The 27,845-nt window shown below is 37.5% G+C and overlaps 1 protein-coding gene across 3 annotated transcripts; it reads left to right on the forward strand.

Annotated features, from left to right (window-relative positions):
* Positions 1-513: 513 nt before the first annotated feature.
* Positions 514-27,473, forward strand: NAD-ME1 (NAD-dependent malic enzyme 1). 3 transcript variants are annotated; one of them, XR_005511922.3, is made up of 20 exons: positions 514-1,191; positions 1,330-1,426; positions 4,598-4,716; positions 5,015-5,182; positions 5,809-5,937; positions 7,458-7,518; positions 11,394-11,497; positions 11,600-11,683; positions 15,844-15,950; positions 19,257-19,368; positions 20,081-20,194; positions 20,472-20,537; positions 23,622-23,694; positions 23,772-23,858; positions 26,255-26,309; positions 26,392-26,463; positions 26,571-26,633; positions 26,710-26,824; positions 26,913-27,110; positions 27,235-27,473. XR_005511922.3 is itself a non-coding variant. In XM_088723882.2 (20 exons), exons 1-19 carry the CDS (start codon positions 1,021-1,023, stop codon positions 26,985-26,987), a joined length of 1,872 nt encoding a protein of 623 aa, XP_088580008.2. In that variant the 5' UTR covers positions 514-1,020; the 3' UTR covers positions 26,988-27,007; positions 27,235-27,473. The 3 variants fall into 3 exon arrangements, 2 of the variants coding, with proteins under 2 accessions (XP_088580008.2, XP_038982452.2); XM_088723882.2 differs by having other exon boundaries at positions 26,913-27,007; XM_039126524.3 differs by having other exon boundaries at positions 26,913-27,237.
* Positions 27,474-27,845: the final 372 nt, after the last annotated feature.

Consider the following 27,845-nt stretch of genomic DNA (forward strand, 5'->3'; position numbering starts at 1 on the left):
CTACCTCGAGGTGGTCGTGGAGGCGCCGGCGAGGTGCTCGTTGCTCGGGAGATGGCCGGGGAGGTGGTTCCGGAAGAAGCCGGCGAGGTGGTCGGAGATCGGGAGAATGCCGGCGGCGAGAGGGAGAAGGGGGAACGAGGTGCTTTGGGCGGAACAGTTCAAAGGGAGACGGAGGGGGTTTGGCCGCCGGCGAGGTGCTTTGGGCGGAACAGTTCAAAGGGAGACGGAGGGGGTTTGGCCGCCGGCGAGGTGCTTGAGGCGAGGTTTTTTGGGCGGAAGGGAGAAGCCGGCGGGTGTTTTGGAGGGGAAGAGCGGGGTGGGGGGGTTTGGGGGGTGTAGAGAGCAATTTAGGTGAGGGGGTGGGGAGGGTGGGGGGTAATTTAGGAATTTTTAATTTTTTAGGGGTGTCCTTAGCAAATGGGGGGGTGTAGAGAGTATTTAATTTTTTTTTAATTTTTGGGGGGTGTCCTGAGCAATAGGGGGGGTGTATATAGAACCATCCGTCCACGATGGTGGCGGTGGTACCCTTCGACGAGTGGCCGAGGGGAGGGTCTGGAAAGAAAGTAAAGGGAGAGGAGACTTCCTTGCCTCTTTTGCCCGCTGGGCATCCATCGCGTGTCCAAGCCGACTGTTTTGCCGGACCGGGGTTGAATGAGCATCGGAGCCCCGAACGAACCACCCAAATGTGTATGATGCACATATGATTCCTTTCGGTGCTTAGTCCGGGTACGCGTAGTACTCCAGATCTAAACCTTGATACAGAGTCATCCTTGCCTTTTCTTTGAAAATCTCCATCAACCGTCTACGTCCGTCCGACCAATATCACACGGTTGTAATCCACTGATCTCCCGATCCCTTCGCGTCCGGGTCGGTACCGGGGCAGCACACCGTCCGCATTCAGAAGGAGCAAAAACCCAGCAAGAACCGGAAACGACCTCGCTCCACTCCCCCGGCTGCTGTGCCCTTCTGTTCAAATTCCTCGCTCCTGACCGGCGAATCCGTTTTCTTTTCTAAAAGAAGATGGCGATCTTCCCGTCACTGCCGCACCTCCGGCGGTCCCTCTCATCCTCTGTTGCCCGGCGGCTGAGGCGGCTTCCGCCGGCGAGATCCTTCACCACCACCGAGGGCTCCCGGCCCACCATCGTGCACAAGCGGAGCCTCGACATCCTACACGATCCCTGGTTCAATAAGGTAAACGTTCAACATCATCAACTTTCTTGATTTTATTTTCTTGATAGTTTTTTCAAGAAAGTGTTGATAATTTGTATGAGGAACGAGCTTTTGCTCGTCGATTGATTGATTTTTGGCTTCCTGAAAAATTGATGTTAGGGCACGGCTTTCTCGATGACGGAGCGGGACCGGCTGGATCTTCGCGGGCTTCTTCCCCCGAATGTTATGACTCGGCAGCAGCAAATTGATCGCTTCAGTAAGTTTCTACAACCGCCCTTTGGGATGAAGATAATTCGACTCTTGTTTTGAATCTTAGGGTTTAGATTACTGCCTCCTTTATACCACATGGTTTCTTGTACACCAGTTTTCCTTTTTCTTGCACGTTAGCGGCTATCAATCCGAAGATGCATGTCACTTGAACATTGAGAGCGCATGTATTAAAAAAAAAAAAGAAACAAAAAAGAAAAGATTTTATCTGATAAATCTGAAATTAGGTCTCGATATTCTAGTCCGGCTTTAATTTTTTCACCCAATATGAAATCCTTTGGGATAGAAAGTATTTCCACATCATTTTTGACTAGAAGAATCCTGAATTTAGGCTCCCCCCTCTCCAAAATCATATGTACGAGACACATCCAAGGGACCATTTGCCAAGTTCAAAACCCTCATATTGTTTATGCAGATATCCAGATATTTCCAAGGATGTGACCCAAAGTGAAGTGCAGATGCAACAATGTTCTTGTTTTCCCTACACCTTTCAACGACTATATTGCTCGCTCTCCTTATCCTCCTTTGGCATAGCTCAAAATGCTTGCCTCATATTTTTCCTTTTTTCACTGGTTTTGGTGTTAGAGCAATCTGATTCATGACAGCTCGTTGATGAGTTCATGGTTGTGTGAGAGGAAGAAGGCTACTGCATGACAAGGTATTAGAACTTTGGATGCAATGAAGTAACTAACATTTAGATATCAAGTTCAGGATCTGAAAAGCGAGTTGGTGAATGGGAAGATGAACTTTTGGTTGCTCTTGTTCAAAGTGGCAAAAAACACGTGGTTAGGGAACAATTCAGTCCTATAATTTGGCAACCATTGCTTCTTATAGGTGGAAATAGGGATGATGAACCCATGGTATGAGTAAAAATCTCGTACCTGACTACCCTCTTTTGCTATTGTGAATATCCTTATGTTCCCAGTTGATTTCTTGTTTTCCTCCTTATCATTATGTGGATAGTAAGAAATGAGAAGGTAATTTAAGAAAGCTCAAAGGTTTACATGTTTGGAGATAAATGTTAGAAGAGCATTATTTACACATTGAAATGGATAGAGATAGAAAGTACTTAATGGAGAAGTGAGAACAATGTAATACATTGAGTTTAGAAGACGGAAAAAAAGAAGTCAATATACAATATAAATCTACACAAGAGAGTTCAGTTGGAAGGTATCACAGAACAAAATTTGACCCTTTATGCAGATCATTTAAATGTAAAATGACATAACAACGGTCATGTTTATGCCCGCCATGGATTGCTAACAATAATTTGAAATCTGGTTTTCCTTTTATTTTAGTTTATAAGGTTTGATTGAAGAGCAAAAAATATGCATCTCTTATAATACCCCATAGGAAGGTATGTACCATGTCCGCTTGCCTCGTTAGAGCAAAATAGGATGTTGCCCCCGAATCCTAACCCCCTGCCTCGTGAAGAATTTCGCCCCCATTGTACACCTTTATGGGGTATACATTATAGCGCCTATTGAAAATGAGAAAGCATATTGCAGATCAATAGAGTATAACATGATCAGGAAGATAGACCTACACTTGTAAGAACTATAATTACTAGAATTAGGGTGGGCAATTGGGTCGAGTTGGGTCAGATAGGGGTCTAGTCAAAAATCTAAACTTGAACCCGACCCATATATTAAACGGGTCAAAAAACTAGACCCAAACCTAACCTGCATAACCCATATGATAAATGGGTCTAATCAGGTTAAACAGTTTAAGCAGGTCTTAAATGGATTAAATGGGTCTAAATTGGGTTAAGCATGTCTTAAATGTCTTAAATGGGTCTAAAATAAGCTATGCAAGTTTAAATAGGTTAAATGGGTGATATTAAATGGGTTTTGAATGGGTTAAGTAGGTTGTAAACGATTAAGCAGGTCTTGAAACATGTTAAATGGGTGAGGTCATAACCCAACCAACTATTAAATTGGTCAAAGGGGGTTAAATGGGTCAAAGATATAAACTTGAACCGGGCCTATTTAATAAATGAGTCCAGACAGATTAACTAGTATATGCCTCAGATATGTTATGTCAAACTCGATCTTGTTAAAGCGGGTTGGTTGGGGGTTGGTTTGGCAGCCAAGTCATAAATTGCCACCAATGACTAGAATCTGGCCAGTATTTAAGGTGAACTCGGCGAATCTTTCATTTCCAATTATTCATTTTAAAGGCTACGTTCACTATCACTATAAGCTTTTCGAGTTCTTAGATCTTCCTTCGAACCCGATGTCTCGCTTTTCTTTTTCCTTGTCACTTCCACACAAATCCAGGCCACTTCCCCTACTAGAGCCTCCTCTTGTCAATTTTCCACCAGTTCAAAACTGGTTGGCCCATCTTCCTGCCAGTTATAAGTCAATGCTTTAGCTGAGTGGTTAAGACATGTTTCTATCATGCATATTGGATTTCCCTTTGAGAATTCTCTTGGACTGCCGCTTTTGCGTTTTTCCTACACTTGCATGCTCAATTGAGAAAAAAAATACATGTTTTAAATTACTTAAACCTCATATATAAAGATCCAAGGTTTTGGGACCTGTTATTCTCTTCATATTTATCCTGATATAGAGGGCTCATTTCATGAAGATAATCAGCTTTGATCGAATGGTTTCCACATGTGCATTTTGCTGTCATTGATTGCTATTGACAGTCATACATAATGATTATAACATTGAGGAATTTCATATCCTTTGAAATGTTCTTTGACCTGGCAATGTTGTACATGTCTAAACTTCTAACCAAGGTTCGCCGTACCGGTACCGAACCCCGTACCGGTGCCGCACTAGTATAGGCGTACCGAGTGTCGGTACGGTACGGTACGCTGGGTACCGACCGTACCGATATTGGTGTACCGATACCGGTATCCATCGGTACGAGTACGGTACGCTCGGTACCGACCGGTACCGACCGGTACAGCGAACCTTGCTTCTAACAGTAGTTTGTTAGAAAGTTGTTGGAAGCAGGCTTCTTTCTGAATCAATTTTAATGTAATAAGGCTTGGATGGGAGAAGGGCAGATGGAACAAGTAAATGTTAGGCAGTCTAAGTTATCCCATAATGCAGTCTTATACAAAGTTTATGGTCTTCTTCCTTGAATAACTTGCAAGGTAGCTCATGAATTTGCAAAGAAATGTATTCAAAATTTTGTTTGTCAACAGTGGTTGACTTGAAAAGACTAGAAGTTCATGCAAGAGATGGACCGTCAGACACTAATGCTTTGGCTAAATGGCGTATCCTTAACAGGTTGCATGACAGAAATGAGACCATGTACTACAAGGTGAGTTTTTCAGGTCTATGCATATTCTTTCCAATAATATGTTCTGTCCACTTGCTACCATTTTATTTAAGCTATCTTATGATGACTAAGCTGCATCTTTATGCCAATTTGTAATCCTTGCATAATATGCCAAGTATTGACCTTTAAAACATTAGTATTAATTGCCACTTGTTTGGCTTGCGTAAAGTCCTCCAGTAAGGAGCATCTTGTACTGGCATGTTATATCCTTTTCATTCATATTCCTTTGTAAAAGTCACTTCAACAGCTCTTTTTTGTGACTTCTCTGAATATTTTGCAGATCTTAATTGAAAATATCGAGGAATATGCACCTATAGTATATACACCCACTGTTGGCCTTGTCTGTCAGAACTATAGTGGACTGTTTAGACGACCACGGGGAATGTATTTCAGTGCAGCAGATAGGGGGGAGATGATGTCGATGGTTTACAATTGGCCAGCCGAGCAGGTATCTGATTATTGCTTTTTATTTGTTTATTTATTGTGTAATAGATTCTTAATAGTTATTATTGTACTCTAATGTGGGCTTTGCTGCTACAGTCTGCTGCATGATTAATTTTTGTGCTAAAATTCATGTGTTAGATTTTGTTCCCAAAATATTTGAAAATTTTCAAGTAACTCCACTCACACATGTTAGAGCATAACTTGTTTCTACTGCATAAGCAGTTTTCCTATGACAAACTCTAGGTACTAAGGTTGTATGGAGTCATGTTCTCATTACTGTTTAGCCATCAGAACCATACATTTTTAGTATGCAGTGCTTTTGCCTATATTCTTTGCACAAGTCTGTATAATAGTATGATGTGCTCATACCCCCCGAGGAGAATATTTGTTAAGTTTGATAACAAAAATAATAAATTATATGCATCTGGACAAATTCCAATACTTTGAACATGTATTCTGGCTATTTCCCTGCACAAACTTCAGCATTTAAACTTCTGTACCTCAATGCGCTCTTGACTTCATTTTTCACTTTCCTCTTTTTTTTCAGCTTCTTAAAAATCTCAACGATCGGAATTATACTCACTTGTTGTTATCTCAGTATGATATTGATGTATCAATTTTTTATTGTAGGTTGATATGATTGTGGTAACGGATGGAAGTAGAATATTGGGCCTTGGTGATCTTGGGGTTCAGGGTATTGGCATTGCAATTGGAAAGCTGGATTTGTATGTTGCTGCTGCTGGAATGAATCCTCAAAGGGTATATTCTTTGAATTTTGAATTTTATCGGCTTTACATCCATTTCTCTTAATTCCTTTACTCTCTAGTATTTTGATTTAATCAGTACAGAGATAATTATTCTATCATTTCAAATATGTCCAACCATGTAGTTCTTACTTCTTACAAATAAGGAAAGAGTGAGTATTAGAAGCTAGATGTCTAATCACATCATAGAAATTGGTTTGAACATCTTCATTAAGGTTTACTATAGTTAACAAGAAGAGTTGCTGGTTCATACATATCCTTCATAGGCCATGGGTGTCACCATTCATCTTGTAATCTCGTGTGATCTGGGTTCGTTATATTCTTTATTGTCAGATGTCATTGCAGAATGCACCAAAACTCCATTTTTGTGAAGCTTATAACATGTATCTTTTGGGGCTTCGACTATCAATGGAGTTCTTGTTTAGACATTTCAAAATTGGGTGAAGGTTTTGTACTAATAAATCTAAATACAAAATTGTTCTGTTTGTAATTTGTTTGCTCTATCTAAGCACCGGACTTCTAAATTCGCATAAGGACCTCCAGGAATTCCTTCTAGAGCCTGGTGAATAATTTTCATAGATTGCCCCAGTTCTATTGATTGCCTTTAATAAATGTTTTTCCCTTGATGACATTTATTCATCATGCAATTGAACTGATCTCTTCGTCACATCCATTAGATTATCGAAAATATTAGCATTATTGCATTTTCATCAAATTTCCTTATAATAGTAAACCAATGGGTGTTCTCTTTAATTGTAAGTGCACATTCAAAGAACTATCGTATTTCTCATTCTACATTCTTGAAGAATTTTCCCCCAACTCTGACATTATTTTAAAATACCACGATAAAAGCTGTCTTAGGTGAATCTAGCAACTAGCAAGAACTACTTGTGGATATATCACATGTATTAGCCTTAGCAGTCTTATCCCTCTGATGATCTACATATTTTCAGGGTCATGTACAAAAGACCATTTGTGAAACCAGTAATGGACTTTTCCGTCATAAATTGGATGCTTGATAGACACATGCATTGCTAAGAAGCTTCTAATTGGTGTCCCAAAACCTGAAACCAAGACTCCCATGTGGTGAAGGGAAAATATTTTTCTCATTTTCTTATTACAGATTAGAAACCTGTATCATCGACAAAAGGATCACTTTCCATTATCTGTCATCCAGAATCTTTTCATCAAATTTGATTATCAATACACCTAGTCCAAGTTATTAAGTGCTTCTCCATGTTGTTTGAAGTGCCTCTCATCAAGAGTGCGATAAATTATTCTGGTCATTAGAGATTCATTATAACATTTTACTGAAACATTTTTTAACGTCCAATCATCATTGCAACTTCTACTGAAATCCACTGATGGACTAATCCTCTGGGATAAACAGATGATCTTTTATTTCATTTCATTATTAACTAGTTTCTGTATTTAACTGAAAACTGGTGGAACAATTTCTTTTTCATAACATTTGTTTTGTTGTTACTTCGTTGAATCTTGTCTTTTCTATTGTAGGTGCTTCCTGTGATGATTGATGTTGGAACTAACAATGAGAAGCTTCTCAAAGACCCACTGTGTAAGGTTCCCTTTCACACCTTTTCTTGGGTGATAAATGATCATCATGTATCAAATATTTGAGTGTCTTTGCTTTGTAAGTACTTGTTCTTCATGGAGATGCAGAGCTATTGGTTCCCTTCAAACCAAAACATATGAGACACACACATAAACTTGTTCTTGACACTCTTTTTTGTTATTTTGGTCGTGTACATAATGTTGAGAATTCAGGTTGTTTCATGAAAGGAATAACAATATATGTTACTGAGTCAAATTCTTGAAGGCATACATGAATCATTTTATAGAGGTCATCATTAGAGTATTTCTAAATGCCATCTAATTCAGTATCTTGTAATTCTAAGATTGTATTTGTATGTTAGGTTACTCCTTGATTGATCAACACATAATATAAAGAAAATATTATCTATATAAATAATTCTGAATGTAAACCTTTCATTTTATACCTAGTATTGTGCAGTCACATTTATACAACTCACCTATATATATATACATGTATAAATTCAGGCTGATCTTGCATTATCTGCTCCTTAACTGATTAGACAGACATAAATGCTAGACTACTTTTTAAAAATCAACATAGTGTATCTGATATGCCACTAATGGAAATTGGATTTTTAGTGAGTGAGTTCTGGAGACATAGTTAGGTTAGAGACTCGCCTCCTTGCTTATGACGTGTTTAATGATATTCTGATTAGCACTAGAGTGCAAGACAGCAAAGAGTATATCATGTACTAAAAACATGAACGCAAGTTTTGTAGTTTCAGGTTTGTAGGTTCAGCAAATAATCTTCATCAGTATATTTATGGAATAAAGTGAAATGCTGGAATGAATTAAAGCATATGAAAATTTTGTGCTTCCTAAGTTCTGAATGATGCCTATAACACTTGCCATGATAGAGAAGCGATGGTATGGCATTGGAAGAGCAAAACTAATGATGCAATTTCGAGTCTGGTTATTTGTGGAAAGATCTATCTGTGCAAACTCACAGTTTGTTGATTAGAATGTTGTCATTATTGAGGTCATTCAATTGTGTTTGGGCCATGAAGTAGGGATATGTTGATCTTTGGAAAGAGAGATCAATGATACATGTAACTTTTTGCCACAAAAAGTAACCAAACCTTGTCAAAAAGAAGCAACAAACATGACATCTAACTTTTGCAACAATTAAATTTATTGGCACGAACCAGAATGCTGAACTTTGCATTATTTGATGCTATGAAACCTCCATTGATGCAAACAAACTTGACAAGGATGTTTAGTAGCACAGAGAAATTTTGTTTATGATTGTGCACTCTAGTATGCAAGGAAGGTTAGGGGACAATGACGATTTATGCCATTATTAATCAAGAGTTTTAAGACAGCACAATAACATTCACTTTGCTATTTGAATGAACTATTGAAGCAATTATTGTGGTCAAAATTGTACTCTTTTCCTTATGAATGAGGCATCTGTGGAGTAAGTATTTACAATAATGAACCATGCAGTCTAAAGCTCCACTGCTGGAGTAGGTTTTTCATAATATAGAACCAACTCAGTGTGCGGGGACTTCAGAAAATAGATAAGTAGGGTATATAGCTCCTATGTTTGAATAGCTGCCTTTTTATTGTTTGCTGTTATTCGCCAAGTTTCCTGATAATAGCTAACGGTTGGTAAGAAAGGTCCAGCAAGAAACAGAACTGAAGGGAAAAATAATCATGTAAAAAGATACATATAAACATTAAGTTGAAAACATGGTTATCTTATTGAATTTGTAGCATGGAAGTTCTACTATCTTAAAAATTGATCGAATAAAATTCTTTGTTTAATATATCAGCTGACACCAAATCTCTGTTGAGAGACTAACACATTTTGAAAGAAACAGGGAAACGTGGGAAAAAGGAATTGCACTGAAAGGCTTAACCCATGATCTGTGTCTCATCTATATGGGGTGGGCTTTGAGGATTGAGACATGATCTAAAAAGTTTAAGATGCTCTCGACATGACACCAACCTTTTGATTTGGTATTGGATCAAATTTGCCGATTTCACTTAAAAATTTCGAAATTTTTTAGCTGCGTCCGGACCTCTGCTTCGTTTGAAACAGGAAAACCGACAGCGATCTCGGCTGCCGCAGCCTCTGCCGGCCCCCCGCAATGAAACAGGAGAACTGGCAGCGGCCTCGGCTGCCGCAGCCTCTGCCGCCACCCCGCGGCCCTCCGCCGGCGTCCGCCGCCTCTTCTTCTCCCTCTCTCCCTCACTTGCTCTCTCCTTTTCTTTTCCTTCTCCGGCTCCAACAGCGTGCCGTTCTTACATCCTGAATCGTACCGGTGAGCTATCGGTACGTCTCGAAACGGGTGGAATCATCCGGTTCGGAACGGTTCCGCCAACCATGGTACATAGTATGGTACGAGACAGCAAGACATACCGAGTGTCAGTATAGTATAAGACTGCAAGGCGTACCAAGTGTCGGTACGATACAAGACTGCATACTAGCATGGTACAATATATGGTATAGTTTCGACCACTAAGAGAAAACTTGGTTAAGACAACTGTATGCACTAGAATGTCCTTACATGAAATTTAGAAAACTGATTGCAGGCATAAAACCTATGTAACATGATTGTTGTAATAGAATATCTATTATATGTAGGTCAAAAGAAAAAAATAGAAGATAAATGTCATTAATAAGGAAAATATTGTAAAATATGCAAGGCATACTTGAGCATAGGATTCTTGTAGGCTGCACATATTTTAACTATATTGTACACTTTAGATATAAGAAGAAATTTACTAATCTTTCATGATAGGGAGTAAATCTGTTCTTACTTCATACTATTTTTGAGAACAATTTACTGCTGCCTCAAAATAAAAACCTTGAGATTTGCTTATAGAAAAATAGGGCCGAATGATCATGTTTTTCTCATTGAGTTTGGCTATAGTTAGTCATGTTGTCTGTTTTTTATTTCCACTCAAGCTACTGGAAAAAAACCTAATGTAATAAACACAATTCTGAAATAAAAGGGAAATCAGATTTTCAAAAGTCAAAGTATATCCACATTGAATGTTAGTATGAGTCAGTCTTAATCTTTAACACCAATTAACCATTTACCAAAATAATGTTTGTGGCATGAGGATTACTATTTTTTGCGTATTTTGATATTTGACATATCAGAGTTCTGGAACCATTATAATTGTGATGAGGAACTCAGAGAATAAGAAATGTTTATCAAAATTACTTGCATCTAACCACATAATTATGGTTAGTTCATTCATTTTAGCTTCTTTAATACGTAATAACTCACAATCAATGAGAAACATTTAATCATTAGACAGTAATGTACTTTAAGATATTAGGTAACAAATTTTGTAATTGGAGTTTTCTATTATTTTACTATTTTGTTCATTTAATGAAATTAATTTTTTTGTCATTGTCATCTAAGTTTTGCATTTGAGTCTGAACTGTTGCCTTGTTCTATCAATTAGTTCAGTCATAGATATGAATTTTATTTCTAGAGGCAAGGAGGATTCTTGAACTTTGATAACTGGTACATTCAGTAGTGGTCTATTTTTTTTTATATTATCATGATATTTTTTTTAAATTGTTTTCTAGTTAGTAACCATCTGCCCATGCAGTCCTATCCACATTTTTACTAGACATCATGTCTTTCTTCCAGTATCTTAGTGTTACCTGTCACTCTTGCTATGGGCTGTGATAAGTTTTTTTATTATGATTGCCAATATATAATTTCAGGCACGGCTCTGTGTGGGTAGGTTAAGGTCCATGAATTCCTTTCACTCTCATGACATGTCATGTTTGGGTTTGTAATACAATTACTAGAATTATTTCTGACAATTGTCTCTTCTAATACTTGCAATAAATATATTTTGACTGAATAGATCTAGGACTTCAAGAGCATCGTCTTGATGGTGATGAATACATCTCTGTTATTGATGAATTTATGGAAGCTGTTTTTACACGATGGCCAAATGTCATTGTACAGGTGAGCTTGAATGGTATATTGACATTTGTTAGTTGAAATTCTTTATTCTCATATGATAATATCTATCTCGGGGCATAACTAACATCACTAGTCATTTTACAGTTTGAAGATTTTCAAAGTAAGTGGGCTTTCAAATTATTGCAGCGTTACAGAAATACCTATCGAATGTTTAATGATGATGTCCAGGTGAACAACTAGCTTAAATTCATTCATAGTACGTTTATAGTTTTATTTAATTCATTGCCTTATACATCTATAACATTTAAAAACTAGCTAGTCACCTTGCTGTAATTTTTATGCCTTACTTGCATGTGTGTGTGGTGTGCATGCATATTGGAAGATTACTTTTATGAGGCCATGGGAGCCATTTGTTTTAGTGAGGTGCATACATTGCAAGAGATGTTTATATGAAGCTTGCGCACCTTATTCTAATGAAATAGAAGATTGTATGCATGATGGTATCATGTGTTGACCGAAAGATTAACTTCTTGTGTAGGAGAATCGATTACTGTATGCTATAAACTTTGATGGATATTATAATAAAGTATTATTGAAATAAAATAAGCTTTTTTTTTGAAATATTTTCTGTAAAAAATTTGTAAACTTGGAGTATGCAATGGCACATCTTGCTTAACAATTTTTTTAAAGCAACCAAATGTCAACTAAAATTTCATATGCTTTACCTTCTTATGCATGATACTTGATTTTTTAGTTTTCTACATATTACCTTTATAAAATGGGACAACTTTGAAGCTTCTATCTTATGCCTGCTCATGTGTTGCTTTATGGAGAATCCAAATGCCTTGCCTCATGTCTTCTCCTTTTTGAATAGGGTTGTTTGTTATTGGAGGGCACAACTCATAATATTTGGCAAGATGTGGCCACACCATGTGATGTAGGACAGGCAAGGGAAGGGGATCTTTAAGGATTGAGTACAGGGCTGAAACCTAAAGGTGCTGGAATTTCAGATTGAGACTTGAGTTTTCAATAAAACTGAACTACAAGGTTATGTTTTTTTGAAGAAAATTGGTAATGGACAACTAATATATAACTTAGGGTTTAGGATTCTAGGATTTAAATTGCCTTGCATGACAAAAACATTATCAACAGGTATTTCATTTGAGATGGTAACTTCTTCAAGGTTTAATGGATTATGTGAGCCAACTTATTCTTCAAATATCTCGAGGATCAAAATTTCCAACTTCTTTGACTTCTTGATGTAATTCAGCATCCAAGCATTCTTCTATTGATGGATCAGCACTAGATGTCACCTCCTTTTCTTCTGGCATCATTGTCAAATCTTTGACATTCATAGCTTCATCAATTTGTACTTCATTAGACTCTTCAATATTTTGTGAATCTTGTGAAGCTTTTCCTTTGAAGGCCTTTTCTTCAAAATATCTTTAGAATCTTGTATGTGTTCCAAATTTTGGGGAAGCTCTGCATTTTCTTTCACCTCCATAGTTAGGGAAGTAGATTTGATGCTTTCTCTATTGCCTTGTATACTAATGTGATACAAAGGCACTTGGCTTTTAACTGAAATTACCTTCCTTGTTCTTGCATCTGCGCATGCCTGACAATAACTTCAAACGTGAGGTGCTTGACTTCTTTGAATGCATAGCTTTTGGGTGACCCTTCTGTCATACAACCAAGATTTTTCACTACTGGATTCTTGAAACCGAGAAGTTTCTTCCACTTTTGCCAATTCCTTCTCTTAGAATTTTCTTGGAAACATGATTGTATTTTTTCCTTGCTGAATAATAAAGAGCGTTTTGCAATCGGGCAACAAAAACCTTTCTTTACGAGTTTCTTCATCTCTTGCCATTTGACAATAGGAGCTCAACCTCAATGAATCATCTTATCTTCTATGCCTTTACACCATATGTAAGCTCGACCTTTTACTCTTAGTAAGTTTACTCGCATATGATCAGACATCTTGTAACAATCAGACTAATCTTCTAGATTACTGATCCAATCTAGAAAATTATGTGGTTCAAGATCTCCAGTGAAATCTTCATCAGTGCACTGCTGATAATCTGATATGCTCCATTCACTGGATCAGCCACTATTGTAGAATATTATGGCATACCAAGGCTTCTGATACCAAAATGATGTAGGACACCCAAGGGAAGGGGATCTATAAGGGTTTCAGGTAGGGCTGAAACCAAAAGGTGCTGGATTTTCAGGTTGAGACTTGAGTTTTCAATAAAGCTGAACTAACAAGATCATTTTTTTTGGAAGAAAATAGGTAATGGATGACTACTGTATAAACCGGGGTTTAGGATTCGAGGAAAAGTGGTAATTCAAGGGTTATTGCTGTTGAATAATTGAAATCAAGAGCTTGCTGAAATTTTCTGGGAAAATCTGACGTGTAAACCATAAAAGGTATATGGGAAATAAAGTATGCTTTTGATCAAAATGATTAGAAGAAAGGTTTGTTACAACTAGAGGAAAAAAAATAAAAGAAGAGAAGGTAAAGAGAAGGAAAATGATAGCACCAGACTCACTCCAGGACTCAGGAATTATACCTATGGTGCGAAAAGAAAACTCTGTAACTTTCATTCATATTCTGCCAACAAGAGTGAGACAAGTCTTTATATACATTAGAAGAGATAAAGATAAACTCTCATTGGTTAAGGATGATCAATTCTTATGTTTATCTCCATCCCAACAAAAAGTTATCTTCATCTGTTGGCCACAAAAGATGAAGGGAATTGCAACCAACTAGATAAAATTTCAAATTCAAATACACATACTTTATTATTGATATTGTGACAAAAAATATCTGCAGCATAGATAATCAAACAATCAAATGTATGGATCAATCTTGGCTGCATCATATGCTATCAAATTACATGACTGTGGGTCCAACAAAATCCACCTTCTAGATCTTCATCACCGTGACCACTACAATTTGTGATCAAATAACCCTCAGGTTTGCAGGCTATCCTGATAATATATACAACATCAGGGACATGTATGCTTATCGTGGGTATTGCAACTACAATGCAGTCAAGACCAAATAAATTTTAGCCATATACTTTTAGGTCCTTGATGCCTATCAATGAGAAGGAGTAGATCTTCAAAGTTTTTCTGGGTTTTCTAGTAGGGTCTTTCTAAGCATCTAGTAGATTTTTTGATAAGTAGGGTAGTAATGATAATTGTTAAAACTATTACATAGTAATTTGTTATTAGACATGCTGATACATGTTCGATACTGAAGATATAGACATTTAAAAAGACCAATCACCAATGAGTGCGAGTGTTGCTCCTGGTTAAATATCTTCTCCTAAATCTTCATTTGCAATGGTTTATCTAAGAATTCTGATTCCTGCCCTTCTGTTGGTTGTGATGCTTTTTGTTTCTTATACCTCCATATTAATTCTATTTGACTTCAAGTATTCAGTTTGGAATTGAATTTGTATATTCTCATGATTTATGAAATATGATTTATATAGATGAAAGTCAAGGAAATATGCAAGGATAGGGATCTCTGGGTTAAATAATATTTGAGTTGTTTTTTCAAAGGATTTTGGATTATTCCAATCAAAAAACGGTGGTGTTTCAAGCTATTGTTGTCGTCATTTTGATTTTTTCTTTTTCTTTTTTTTTTTAAAAAAGAAAACTTATTAGCTTCTTCCTCTTGCTAAGATATTTCACCTATTATTTGGGTATTTGACACTTCCAACCTTGTGGGACAAAATTCTTCAGGAATTATCATGCATCATCCTGGTGTGACGTATTTAGCACCCATGTGTTTGTAATCTTGTTTTATGACCGATTTGTTAGGAGCAGCAAGGCTTCCCAGTTTGCAATTGCAATTGAGAAAATATTCGAATGGCACTATCTTGTTGCTCTTTCCCACCAAAACTATGTAAAAACTCATGAATAGAACAATTTTGTTTAGAGAACATGGTCATATTTTGAATATTGTGGTTTTTTGCAGCTCCAGTGAAATGATTGTCTGAGGTTCTTTAGGTCATTATTATTCTTAGTTTAGTTTCTCTAATTGATCATTCTTTGTATGCACATACAAAGTTATTCATCTTTAGGAAGCTTCACTTGTTTACTGACACAAGAGCACCTTTGTACTTTAAAACACACATTGTATTACCTTAACTATATTTAGTTGTTAGTAAATTCCAAATGCTTGCTTCTGAAAAGCATTTTGGTTTAAAAAAAACTCTATTGGAATTTGGTTATTGACATTGAATTTACAAGTAAACAATTAGCTTGGTATCCTAGGTATGTTATTTTGATTTCTTGATATGCCAGAACTAAATTTCAGTTCTTAAATTTTAGTTTTGAGGAGTTTTGAGATGACGCAACATTCTTTCCATGCACAGGGTACTGCTGGGGTTGCAATTGCTGGTCTTCTAGGAGCTGTAAGGGCTCAGGGAAGACCAATGATAGACTTCCCAAAGCAAAAGATTGTTGTTGCCGGTGCTGGAAGGTCTGTATCAGATATGCTTCAAATGTCATGACTCAAATATTATAAAGGCTCCATGTGTACAGAATTTATCTTTGGATTAAGAAACAGTTTAGTTGTATACTGTGCTCATTCTATTGTGTTCAGATTATCTTCTCCCTTTGCTTAAAGGCCCCAAATCTCAGGACTTCAGTAAACGTATTATTGAAAAAAATGCCAATACACTTGAGCAAATATTTTATTAAAGATAGAACTGATCTTGCTGTTATAAAATCGAAAAAATTATCACATTCGATTTCATCTTGTAGAGAAAATGAAATGAATCGATGAGTTAAACACATTATATTGGTTATAAGATAAAATATTTTTTAATTGAAGACAACAACTGGTAAAAGTAAAGCAAAATTTGTGCTCCATTTTAAGATGAGTAGGATAAGAGTTTTTTCTTTGGCCAAGACAAATGCTGAACATGGTAGAGCACCAATATCTTACACAAATATTGAGTTCAATGGTTGATTATATCATTGACTGAATAGAATGATGTACAAACCGCTTCATGGTATTGGGTTTACAAGTCATGTTACTTGGTGCATCTAAATCTATAACATACTAAGACATGGTGCCCGAACAAATAGGAAAGACCATCTTCCATTAGACTCAGATGATGATGCAGGAGCATAATGATCTAAGTGCACAGTTTGCAAAATAATTGTATAGCTCTAATTTAGAATCGTAGGTGCTTTTTGGAGCCTTGTAGATGGAGCTGCACTGCAGTCTTTTCGAGCCCTGTAGATGGAGTTGCACTGCAGCTCAAGTTACAATGCAACTTGAGTTGCTTGTACCTCCATATACAGGGCTCTATCTCCCTTGTTTGGATGGACATGAAGAGGAGTGGTGGAGGAAGGGGAGGAGGATGAGAGGGAGGAATGGAAGAGGGAAGGAGAGATGGAGGGATGGGGGGATGGGGGTGAGGAAGGTGGAAGGAGAGGATGGGGGGGGGGGGAACACTCCTTGGTGGAAGTGAGAAGAGTGCGTAAGCATTTGCAGAGGCAAAAGAGGGAATGGTGGATCAAGGGGAAGGTCGAGGAGTCCAGCAAGGTGTGGATGAGGTAGGTCAGACGAGATGTGGCCGAGGAAGGTTGGTGAACTCTAGCGAGGCGCGATTAGGAAGATCAGTTAGATGGGTGAGAGATGTTGGGGGTTGGTCTGATAGGATGTAACCAAGGAGATTCGGCAAAACATGGGTGAGAGAGGTTAGCACTTCTAGCAAGGCATGGTCGAGGAAATCTGATAAAGGCACAGAGGCTTGGTGGGCGTAGACGAGGGAGATCCAGCAAGATGTCGGTGAGATGTGCTGGATGGAGGTCTAGCAAGGCATTGTCAAGGAGATCTGGCAGGAGGCGAGGTCAGGATGGGGCACTAGAGAGGAAGGAGATGATGCATATGGAGTGTAAAGCTTTGATCAAGATGGAATGGAGAGAAGGTTTTTTTAAATTAAGATACTTGAGCAGTTGCAACTCGTCCCATGGCAGCCCTAAGTTGTAGTCCACCAAGCAACCAAATTTAAGGTGCAACATGGAAGGCTGAATTGTGCCGAACTGGAACGGTTGCTTGCTAGCATGGTTCAATTCATTGGTTCGAAATAGAGGGAGAGGAAGGAGAGAGGAAAAGAGAGAGGGAGGGAGGGAGAGGGGGGAAAGAGGCTGAGGGAGAGAGCTCGAATGCCCTCTATCTTGTCGGCAGGAGTTTCTCCTATTTTGTTTTGAATCAAGGGATGCCCTGCAATTTTTTTGCATTTTCAAACTGAAGTCATCAAATGGTTTGCCAACTTCAGCTTAAGTTGGCAAAAAAATGAAATAGGCAAATGGTTTGCCGACTTCTTGAGGAAAGTTGACAAATCATTTGCCGACTTCAGTTAAAAATTGGCAAAAAAAAAAAAAAATAGTGCATCCGGAGCGGACATGTACCATACCATACCGCCCGTTGACCATATGGGTTCTGGTACCAGTTCGGCGAACCTTAGGTGCAATTTGAGGTGCAAGCATCCAAATAAGTGGGTTAGCCCATACCTGCAACTTAACAAGACTCCAAACAGTCCGTTAATTCTAATATTGGTGGTTGATAGAAATTTATGAGTCATGATGGAGTCCAGTTTGACTGCCTTGGAATATAGATAGTGTGCTTAGGGAGTTATTTTACATTAACTATAAAGCATGACTTGGTAAGTCTTGTAGTCCTAATATATTTTTAGGAATGAGAGAAAGGGAATCTTTTCGATTTTCTGAAAATTAATCTTTTGGCTTCTGAAGTGAGTGAATCATTCTACAAATCAAGTGTGTGGCTTGGTCGTGTTGAATGTCATCCATGATTAGCAATGTCAAATGGCATCTGTTGCCTCTAGTGAATCGCATCTGGGTTTATTCTCTATGTTTTGGCTGGTCCATTTTGGCCATTCTTGCAGGCTCAGCCTGCATAATCTGCAGGATATTTATCTTATGCATTGGATGGTGTTTGAATGTCCGGTTATGCCATACAAGGATAGCATGAACAGGAGCTAAAATGTAACTGGCAAGTTCTGATATAAGTAAGAAGTGGAGACAGGTTGTGGAAGTGTGGAGAGAAAGGAGAGTTTGGAAATCTCATATTATGACATAATGAGGATACTGTGACTTACCTTTTGAGTTGATTGTGGTATCATGTATATCTCTGAAGTTCTGGAATTCCATTCCAACTGTAAAACCCATTGTGCCTCCCACATTGGCAATGATCTGTAATCTGATGCCCTCGCATAATACCCTTTTATAGGATAAACATTACCGGGCATTCTTGTATCCACTAAGTAGCACATTCTGGTAACCACACATCCTTCACCTAAACATTATCCTTATGATTGTCATTGAAAAAGAAATTATAGTGCTTCCTCATTACTAATGACTCGCTAAGCTCGGCGCGGACACATTTGAGTCACCTTGAGTTTGCAGGATTTTTCATGATGGCTGTTGCTTTCAATGATGATAGTTTTCTAGGTTGGCAACCCATTATCCAGATATCTTCTGCTTGTCTATGGCTCAGGGTTTTGTGAAGTTACATTGTTAAGGGCTCCTTTTTTAATTAATTATGATCATCTTTGAGCTACCATACATCGCATAAATTTTGTTTAGTTGTCATTGCCGTTGTCGTTTCAAAAGATGTTTCAGTGGCATATTCACCTTCTCACTGGCTAATACAACTCGTAACGTTGTATATTGAATTAAGACACTTCTTTTCATATTTTGAATCCCATCAGTTCGAACATATGATACTAAATTATCTTGTCTAATGTGATTACAGTGCTGGGATTGGAGTTGTCAATGCTGCAAGGAAAACTATGGCAAGAATGCTGGGTAACAATGAAGCAGCTTTGGAGAGTGCGAGGAGCCAGTTCTGGGTGGTTGATGCTACGGTGAGCATAATGCTCAAATTATTTGTTTTTATCATGCCAATCTTCATCAAGAAAAATTAAAATTTAAAGGGATTATATGATACACTTTAAGTACAGATATGTTAATGCTTCAACGAAGACCAAGTTCAGTACTTGACAAAAAGAAGAGAAGAGAAACTATGAGAGATGAGTTTTTCATTTATGCCCTAAAGGCTTATTCTTCTGCTATAATATAATGGAAACTGGGAGAAGGCATATCAGTTTGACGTAAGGATGGGTGTTTTTACTCTTGACATCAAAAAATTTACATGGTGGCTTGATAGGAATAATATCCAACAAAAGAAACTCAATGAAAAAGACAGAAAAATTATTTCTTCTTATGTAATTATTTTTCTCTGCTTTCATTTGTGCTTTTAATGCTATATCTCTTCCTCTCCCCCCCCCTCCCCCGCGCCGAACTCCTTATGTTTACTGGTCTATGTATTGTATACATATAAATACCTTTTCTTCCCTATTAACTGCTCAATATGCAGAAATTAAAATTTATATACAATAACCTATTTGGTCTTTTATATATATTTCTTACAATAGATTATGTAAGATTGTGTATTGCAGTCAGTAGACGAACCTCTAAAGATTTTTATGTAGTTTTTGTGTATTACCCATCTTGCTTATAAAATTTTTACCTTAGCTACGAACCAACTAATATTTTTTCCATGTTATTAATACTCAGGGTCTGATAACACAAGGCCGTGCAAATATTGATCCAGATGCTTTACCATTTGCCAGAAAGCTAAAGGAAGTGAGCCATCAAGGTCTAACTGAAGGAGCAAGCCTAGTTGAAGTGGTATGTATGTTACATATTTTTGAAAAATAGTTAATTATTCATTTACTGATTGTCTATTTGTCTTGCGTGCATACTGTCATTCAATATGGTGTGTTTCTTAGAATAATGATTGGTAACGGATCAGCATCCTAGATATCTATGCTTGTTAAAAATTACCTAGTTGGATGATGTATGCTTTAGGAAAAAAACATGATGATTATTATTAGTATTACATTTCTTTCTACTTTTTGCATTATGTTGTATTAATCACATCTATGCATGCTTGTGTATGTAACAGGTTAACAAAGTAAAGCCTGATGTTCTACTTGGATTATCTGCAGTTGGCGGTTTGTTCTCCAAAGAGGTAAACATAGTTACAAAGGCATCATTAAATCTGAGTAACGTTTTTTTCTCCTGCAAATTTTTTCACTATTATCAGCTATGTAGTTGATATTATTCCTTTGAATATAATGTTGATACTGTTTTGGTTAGATGGTAGGACTTACATAAGCCCTAGGGACCATATGTAACCTATTTTTAAATAGGGAACACAACTTGCATGGTTCCTTAAGAATGAATATGTCACGCCCCCGACCCGAGATCGCGAGTCAGGGGTTGTGGCAATTGCCGCATACTCATAGAGAACTCTCCCTACGAGCTTGCAAGGCATCTCATCATGATATTATAATCAGATAGCGAAAATAATTTAAATAATAATGTTCAAATTCTATTTAAATCATAAAATTAAAAGTCTTACAAAATCAATATATTTCAAAATCTTGCATCAACTCTAAAACAAAATCTAGTCTAAATAAAGATGTCAAAATCTTGTCTCTAATCACTCTCCCATGATAAATCTTCGAGTCGAGCTAATTCTTCAGATCTATAAAAACTGTAAGAAATCGTATAATGAGCTAGACGATCCAGTAAACAATGAACACTTTATTTAGATAAATCAAGCAATAAAATAATCATAATATATTAAAATTAAGCATGCAAAACACATCGATTCAAAACCAAATTGATACGCTATCTAGACATTTCAAATTTCAAATCTTGTTCGTAAACCAATTTCTTTCAAATCATCAAGTTCATCTCGACAATCATAAACTACGACTACATTTATACCTTGTGGCTGGGCTGGAATATGAGCTCATCAAAGTGTCAACGTATAACCCCCTGTTGGTAGGGTGCCGATATGCAGTATATAACCTTCACTGGCAGGGTGTTGATATGCCAGCGTATAATCCTCACTAACAGGGTGATGATATGCCAGTGAATAATCTCCACTGGTAGGGTGTCGATATGTCAACGAATAAAAAAAAGAAGATAGGGTGTCGATATGCTAGCGAATAACCCCCACTGGCAGGGTGTCGATATACCACTGGTACGAAAGCCGGTACGGGCCGATTCGAGCCGGTTCAGGCTGGTACCGCTTTTTAATACCAAACCGGACCGGTCAGAGACTAGACCGGTTCGGTATGGGCTAAACCGGCCGGTACGGGCCGGTTTAGCATTCCTTGGAACTAACCACTCAAAAAGCCTTGAGTTGTTTTTGAAACTTTCGGTACCTGTTTTTAATCCAAAGAAATAGCTTCTTTGAACACTAAAAAAATTAAAAGTTACCTAAAATATGTATGTTCTCACGCATATAGTTATGAAATGTTGATACCACCAATTACCTAAAAATGTCCATCCTCGCATGTATGGTTAATGAAATGAAGACACCGCCCAAATATAATGCTAAACACTCATATGGTTAACAAATTTGACTCCTATATTTGGTTTTGCTAAATTTGATCCAAAACTAATCAAATCCACTGAAATTGTCTGAAACTGCACCAAAACTAGTTGGTTTTAGCCAAAATTGATAGAAACTGATGCACTTTTGGATCAACTACAGCCAAAACAAAAATGTGTATTTTGACATTCCTTCATGTGGAACCTTTTTGAGCAAGAAACTATGTTTGGATATATGATTGAATGATTAATCAATTGACATGATTTTTGTAATAGGAACTTGCCATGCTTATGATATGTCTTCATGAAACACGTGTGGGAGTTATTTTAACAAATTATCAATCGTTTCTTAAGTAATCTAGTTCACGAACATATGCTTCTCAATGCCTTAATTGCTTTACATAATCCTTCTTGATATAAGACTGCAACTTAACCATCCATCTTTTGTAGCTTTGTTTCTGCATTAATGGTCAAATCTGTTTCTGACATAAGTTCTAATTATATTATCTTGTAAATGTAGCCTTGTTGTAACTTGTAGTACAGTAGAACATAGAAAAAGCTTTTTTAAATGAGTATAAAAGTGGGATAATCATTGCTTTGATCTAGGCATTGGCATCTGCATTGCTTTGGAAACAATAATCATTTGGAATTGCTAATTGAGAGGGGATAATTAAGAAATCCAACCTTTCAGTTCACTTCCTATACGGGAAGTGCCACTAGGGCTCGAGCCTGCATGCAGACTATGAACAAGTTGAAGCAAGATGTGCAGCAATTCTCCAAGTAGTACTTTTTCCTTTTTTTTCCTCTTTCTTTTTCTTGTGGTTTTGGGAGTGCGAAATATTGGTAGGAGGATGGATTGTCCATGATTATTGGAGGGGAAAACTGAACACCTGTGCTTTGTTTGACTGCCATTTTACATTTAGTCCATACACAAAGGACCTTTTTACATCTGATCCACACACACTTAGTCTTGTTTTTATACTAAGTTATGCCTGTTTCTATGACATTTATGGCTGTTTTGTGCACAGACCAGGGCTGGGAATAAAATGAGTAGTCAACAGGGATTAAACATAAGGTGGTAGTCAGTCCTGAGGCCAAACATCAATTTCCCCTATTGGATGTCACCCTACTGCAGGACCAGCGGCTACAGTTTTCTGATAAGTTCTGTGATTCTCATGATTTAGATAAAGGCCATAAAATTCTCTTGGCTACTAAAATACTTCATCTTTTAGATTGTTAGTTCTTTTTTATCAGCACACAGCCAATTTGTTGTTGATTAAATGGAAATGAATGTTTTATAAAACATAGGATTAAGAAAGAGGGGACTTGCCATCTTTACCCATTTTGGTTGATAATTATTTGATGGAAACACTGCAAACAAGAAAAAAGAAAGAAAAAAAAATCCTGTTTCATTTCTAGATTTTTCATGAACTCTATGTTGATGATTAATGTGATGTGTGGAATCCCTGTACATGTAGCAGTACATGAAATGTTGCTCTACAAGTTTATGAGGTTTTAGGTTCTTTTTAATTCTCAAAAGTTTCCAAGTTTAGGTTCTTTTTAAGTTCTTTTTTTCCAGTTGACAGTTTCTGCAAATCCTATGTTTGTTGGTTCATTGTTCTTTCTCAAGAGTTTCGTTTAAGACTCAGTTGTATGCAGACAATTTATTAGGGTTCCAACTTAATGTTGTCTTTTGGATTATCTTTAGGTTTTAGAAGCCCTGAAGGATTCATCTTCCAGTAGACCAGCAATCTTCGCTATGTCAAATCCTACAAAAAATGGTTCGTGAAATGATTTGATTTACTTTATATTATCTGAATGTTTTTCCTTTCTGATTTTGGTAATCTTTATGTGGTAGCTGAATGCGCACCTGAGGAAGCCTTTTCCGTGCTGGGTGAGCATATCATATTCGCTAGTGGAAGCCCGTTTCATGATGTTGATCTTGGTATGCCTTATTTTGCATTCCATTTTGCTATTTAGTTATTGTTACAAATTCTTAATTTGTGCTTCTTTCGGAAAGGAATGGTGATACGACAAACATTAATCTCTATACTTTGATATGAAGGATGGAAACTAATTGGTTTTAATTATCAAAATTGTTAAAAAAGGACTTAACTTTCTTGTTTCTGTTATTTTTAGAAAATGTTATGATTCAATGTAGAGAGCAATTTAGAAGCTTTTGAAATAAGCCTCTATGGTATCGGTCAAAGCTTTGATAACTGTTCTATCCATGGAATGCGGAACCGTTCGGGGCATACCGAGCTATGCCAGCGGCGAATCAGGACGGTTCCGACATTCAAAACTGTAAACCGGCAGGTGGGGGGAGAGGGAGAGGAAAAGAGAGAGTGGGAGAGAGAGAAAGGAAGGGCTGTCGGAGGGGCCCCGAAAGGCCAAAACAGGGGCTCTACCCTCCGGACTCCGTTTTCGTTCGAAATAGGGGTGTGTAGGGGCTTTCCTTTTTTATTTTGAAAATTGTAAGTGAAGTTGGCAATGGCTTTGCCAACGTCACTTACAATATAGGTCCTTTTTTTATTTTGTAAACTTCAAGTGAAGTCGGCAAACCTATCGCCGACCTCACTTAAAATTATCAAAATAAAAAAGGGGCCCCGATGGACCCTTATTTCGAAACAGGGGTCCAAAGGGTGGAGCCCCTGCTCCGGCCCTTCGGGGCCCCTCCGGCGCGCTCCGGCGGCCCTCCCTCCCTCTCCCTTCCTCCCCCCCTCTCTCTCTTTTTCTCTCCTGTTCTCCATCTCCCACTCCCTCACCCTTTCTGCTTTGTCGGTACGGAACGGCACGAGGGCATACTGAACCCTGCCGTCGGCCGATCGGTATGGGCTTTGGTACCGGCATAGCAGATCTTGGTTCTATCAGTTTACAACAATATGGTCACTAAATTCTGCAAGGAGACCCTAGAGAATCAGGCAAAGATATCGCCTTGTAGATGTTATATGAGGCCATGACATCTGATGTTAGACTCTAGCAAACTTACTGTAAGTACAACCTCTACCATGGCAAGCATGGGAAAAGTATCCATGAATTGGATGCTGTCAAATTAAGGAACAGGTGTCTGATGAATTTATGATGCAGATAATCCACTTTGTAGTGCACATACACACATAGAAGCCCAGATGTGCGTATGCATACATAGAAATGATCAATTTATTGGGTGAAGGTGGAGTAGGGATGTGGAAATAAGGGATCTTAGATAGTGTTCCCAAAAGAATCAGTGGAAATTGATACTATAATTTTCTATGGATGATGATTTGCCAAAATAGTTTGCTTCTCCAAGAGCATAAAACCATAAACACTAGGGAAGAATGTCAGAGAGAGATAGAGAGTTTCAAATTTAATATCTTTTTATAAAATCCAAGGATTTACACTTGCATATAAGGTGCATTTATGAAAGTTCCCCCTGAAGTTAGTTGATTTAATACCATGGTTGTTTTAATATGAGATGTAGTGGTTGTATTTTTAAGTTGAGTTGTCATGATGATTCAAATGAATTTGACAGATTGGTGGACTAGTATAACCGCGTATTAACCTGTCTTCAATTTAAAATGATATCTTGTTGTCTTCTTCCCTCCTTTTTATATGTTATTGTCCCCCCCCCCCTCTCCCCCAATCCAGTTCTTTAACCCTTCGGTGAATCATTTAACTAATATACCTGTCTGGTGAAGTTTTCTTGATGAAAATTCGTCCTAATATTAATCAAGTCTTAGATGGAATCTAGTGAAAGGTGATGATTGATGTGTTAGCTTGTCTTATATGTAAATCATGAAATAGAAAGGTATCATTCTGTGATTCTTGAGTATTTTTCACTTGCTTTCTAATCCTCTTATTAGAAGGCAAAAATTTTGGGTGTTTTAATAACATAGTGTGAACTAAAGATATGAAAGTACCTCCATCCAAGTACTCAGTTACTTGGACTATCTCAAACTCCCTAGTTTTATTGCCACCATGTTGATTATTAACCAGCCAATTCCAAGTACACAATTGTGGGAACAACTAGTGGATTGGCTTATGGTGGAATATTATATGGATTTAATGATTGCAATTTATTCATTTAGCTGGATCTATTTTTTTGATTTTTTATATTTCTGCTAGTTTGACCTTCAATAAGATGTCAGATTGCTTCCGTAGGTTTTTCGGATATCTGTTGGCCATAGGTGTGTGTCCCTCTAGATTAAGTCCCTTTATATGTTAGCAATTACTAGAAGCTCAGCAAGCAAGAACTAGAGTACGTGGATCTTCTATGTGATCCATCAATATCACTGTAAACTTGAAGATGATTATGTAAGAAACTGACAAGTTCTTAAGCTATTGACTGGTTTCCTTTTGCAGGAGATGGTAAAATTGGGCACTCTAACCAGGGAAATAACATGTATCTGTTTCCTGGGTTTGTTCTGTTGCCTCTTCTCCTTTCACAATGTCATTTCCCTTTCTTTTCCTTCTGAATGATCATGTCCATGGTCATGCAGCATAGGTCTTGGTACCCTTTTGTCTGGTGCACGTGTTATCTCTGATGGTATGCTTCAGGCTGCAGCTGAATGGTAGCCTTACTTACAATAACCTTCTGTCGTAAAAAAATATTTTTTTGCTTGCAAATATTCGTTGTATAGACCTCATTTTGTTACATTAATCATGAAACTTTTCACAGTTTGGCTGCATATATGAAAGAAGAGGAGGTTCTTAAGGGGATCATATACCCTTCAATATCCAGGTCTGTTGTACATCTTCCAATGTCAATTGATGTAAAGGCTCGTTTGTTCATGCATGGTGATGGATAACTATTGCAGCATAAGGGACATAACAAAGGAGGTAGCTGCAGCTGTGGTGAGGGAAGCTGTAGCAGAAGATCTAGCGGAGGGATACCGTGACATGGATGCTCGGGAGCTTCAAAGACTTAGTCAGGTGGATATATGCTTTACATGGATGTTTGTAGTCCTGTCAGTTAAAGTTATCTTGCTTTCTTTCTAATATCAATGCTGAGGTGTTGCAGGAGGAAACTGTGACATATGTAGAGAACAACATGTGGAGTCCAGAGTATCCAACCCTGGTTTACAGAAAGGACTGAAGCACCATCCATCTTGCCAGGTTATTTTTTATAATTAGATGCGACAGGCAAGTGTATGAGCATCACACACAGAAATAGGAGCCCTATTGTATGATCTGAAGTGCCCTCATGGCTTCTCAATAGGCAATGTTTATTCTCATTACTGATTGAAATCTCCTATTTATAATCGCCCTTATCTATATTATTTTGACTGGCTTAGTCTGTTACCACTAATACATGATTTTTTTTTAAAAAAAATTCTATTCAGGTATATCAGAGTTGCAGTATCCTTTGTTATTGGTGTTCACTGGGCTTGCATGCCTATTTGTGGGCATATAACAGGATTCTAGGTTTTCAAAAAGGTCTTTTTTTCAGTATCATATGCTTCCAACATAAACGGGTTGATTGAGCCAACAGACGTGTGAAGAATGATACTTATGATTTCTATGTCCCCTCAACCTCTGTTTTCAGCAATGAGAGATGTGATAATAAAAATATTTTGAAATCCGATTTTTTGCCCTTTACTTACTCTCTAGCACCCCGAAATTTGAGTTGGTAAACTCATTCAGTTAGCTTATTGATTTTTGTACTTTAGATCTTTGCCACGTGCGAGTTATTTTTGGTTTTATAGGCTTGCATAAACATTGAACAAACCTATATTTTTTCTAATTCTGAACAAAGAAGTTATGTACTCTTTTCTTGAATTTGTGGGCAAATAAATTATTATGATATGATATTTGTACGTGAGGGAAATAAATTATTTTCTTTGATTTGTGGATGAACGAATTATTTTCACACTGGACAAGTTAGATAAGGGCCAAAACACACACACACACACCCACCCCATCTCCACGTTGCTGAGCATGATCGCACAATGCT

The sequence above is a fragment of the Phoenix dactylifera genome, chromosome 6 (genome assembly GCF_051530095.1).
Source record: "Phoenix dactylifera cultivar Ajwa chromosome 6, Ajwa_hap1_PhDact_Kaust_v1.1, whole genome shotgun sequence".
Taxonomy (NCBI): domain Eukaryota; kingdom Viridiplantae; phylum Streptophyta; class Magnoliopsida; order Arecales; family Arecaceae; genus Phoenix; species Phoenix dactylifera.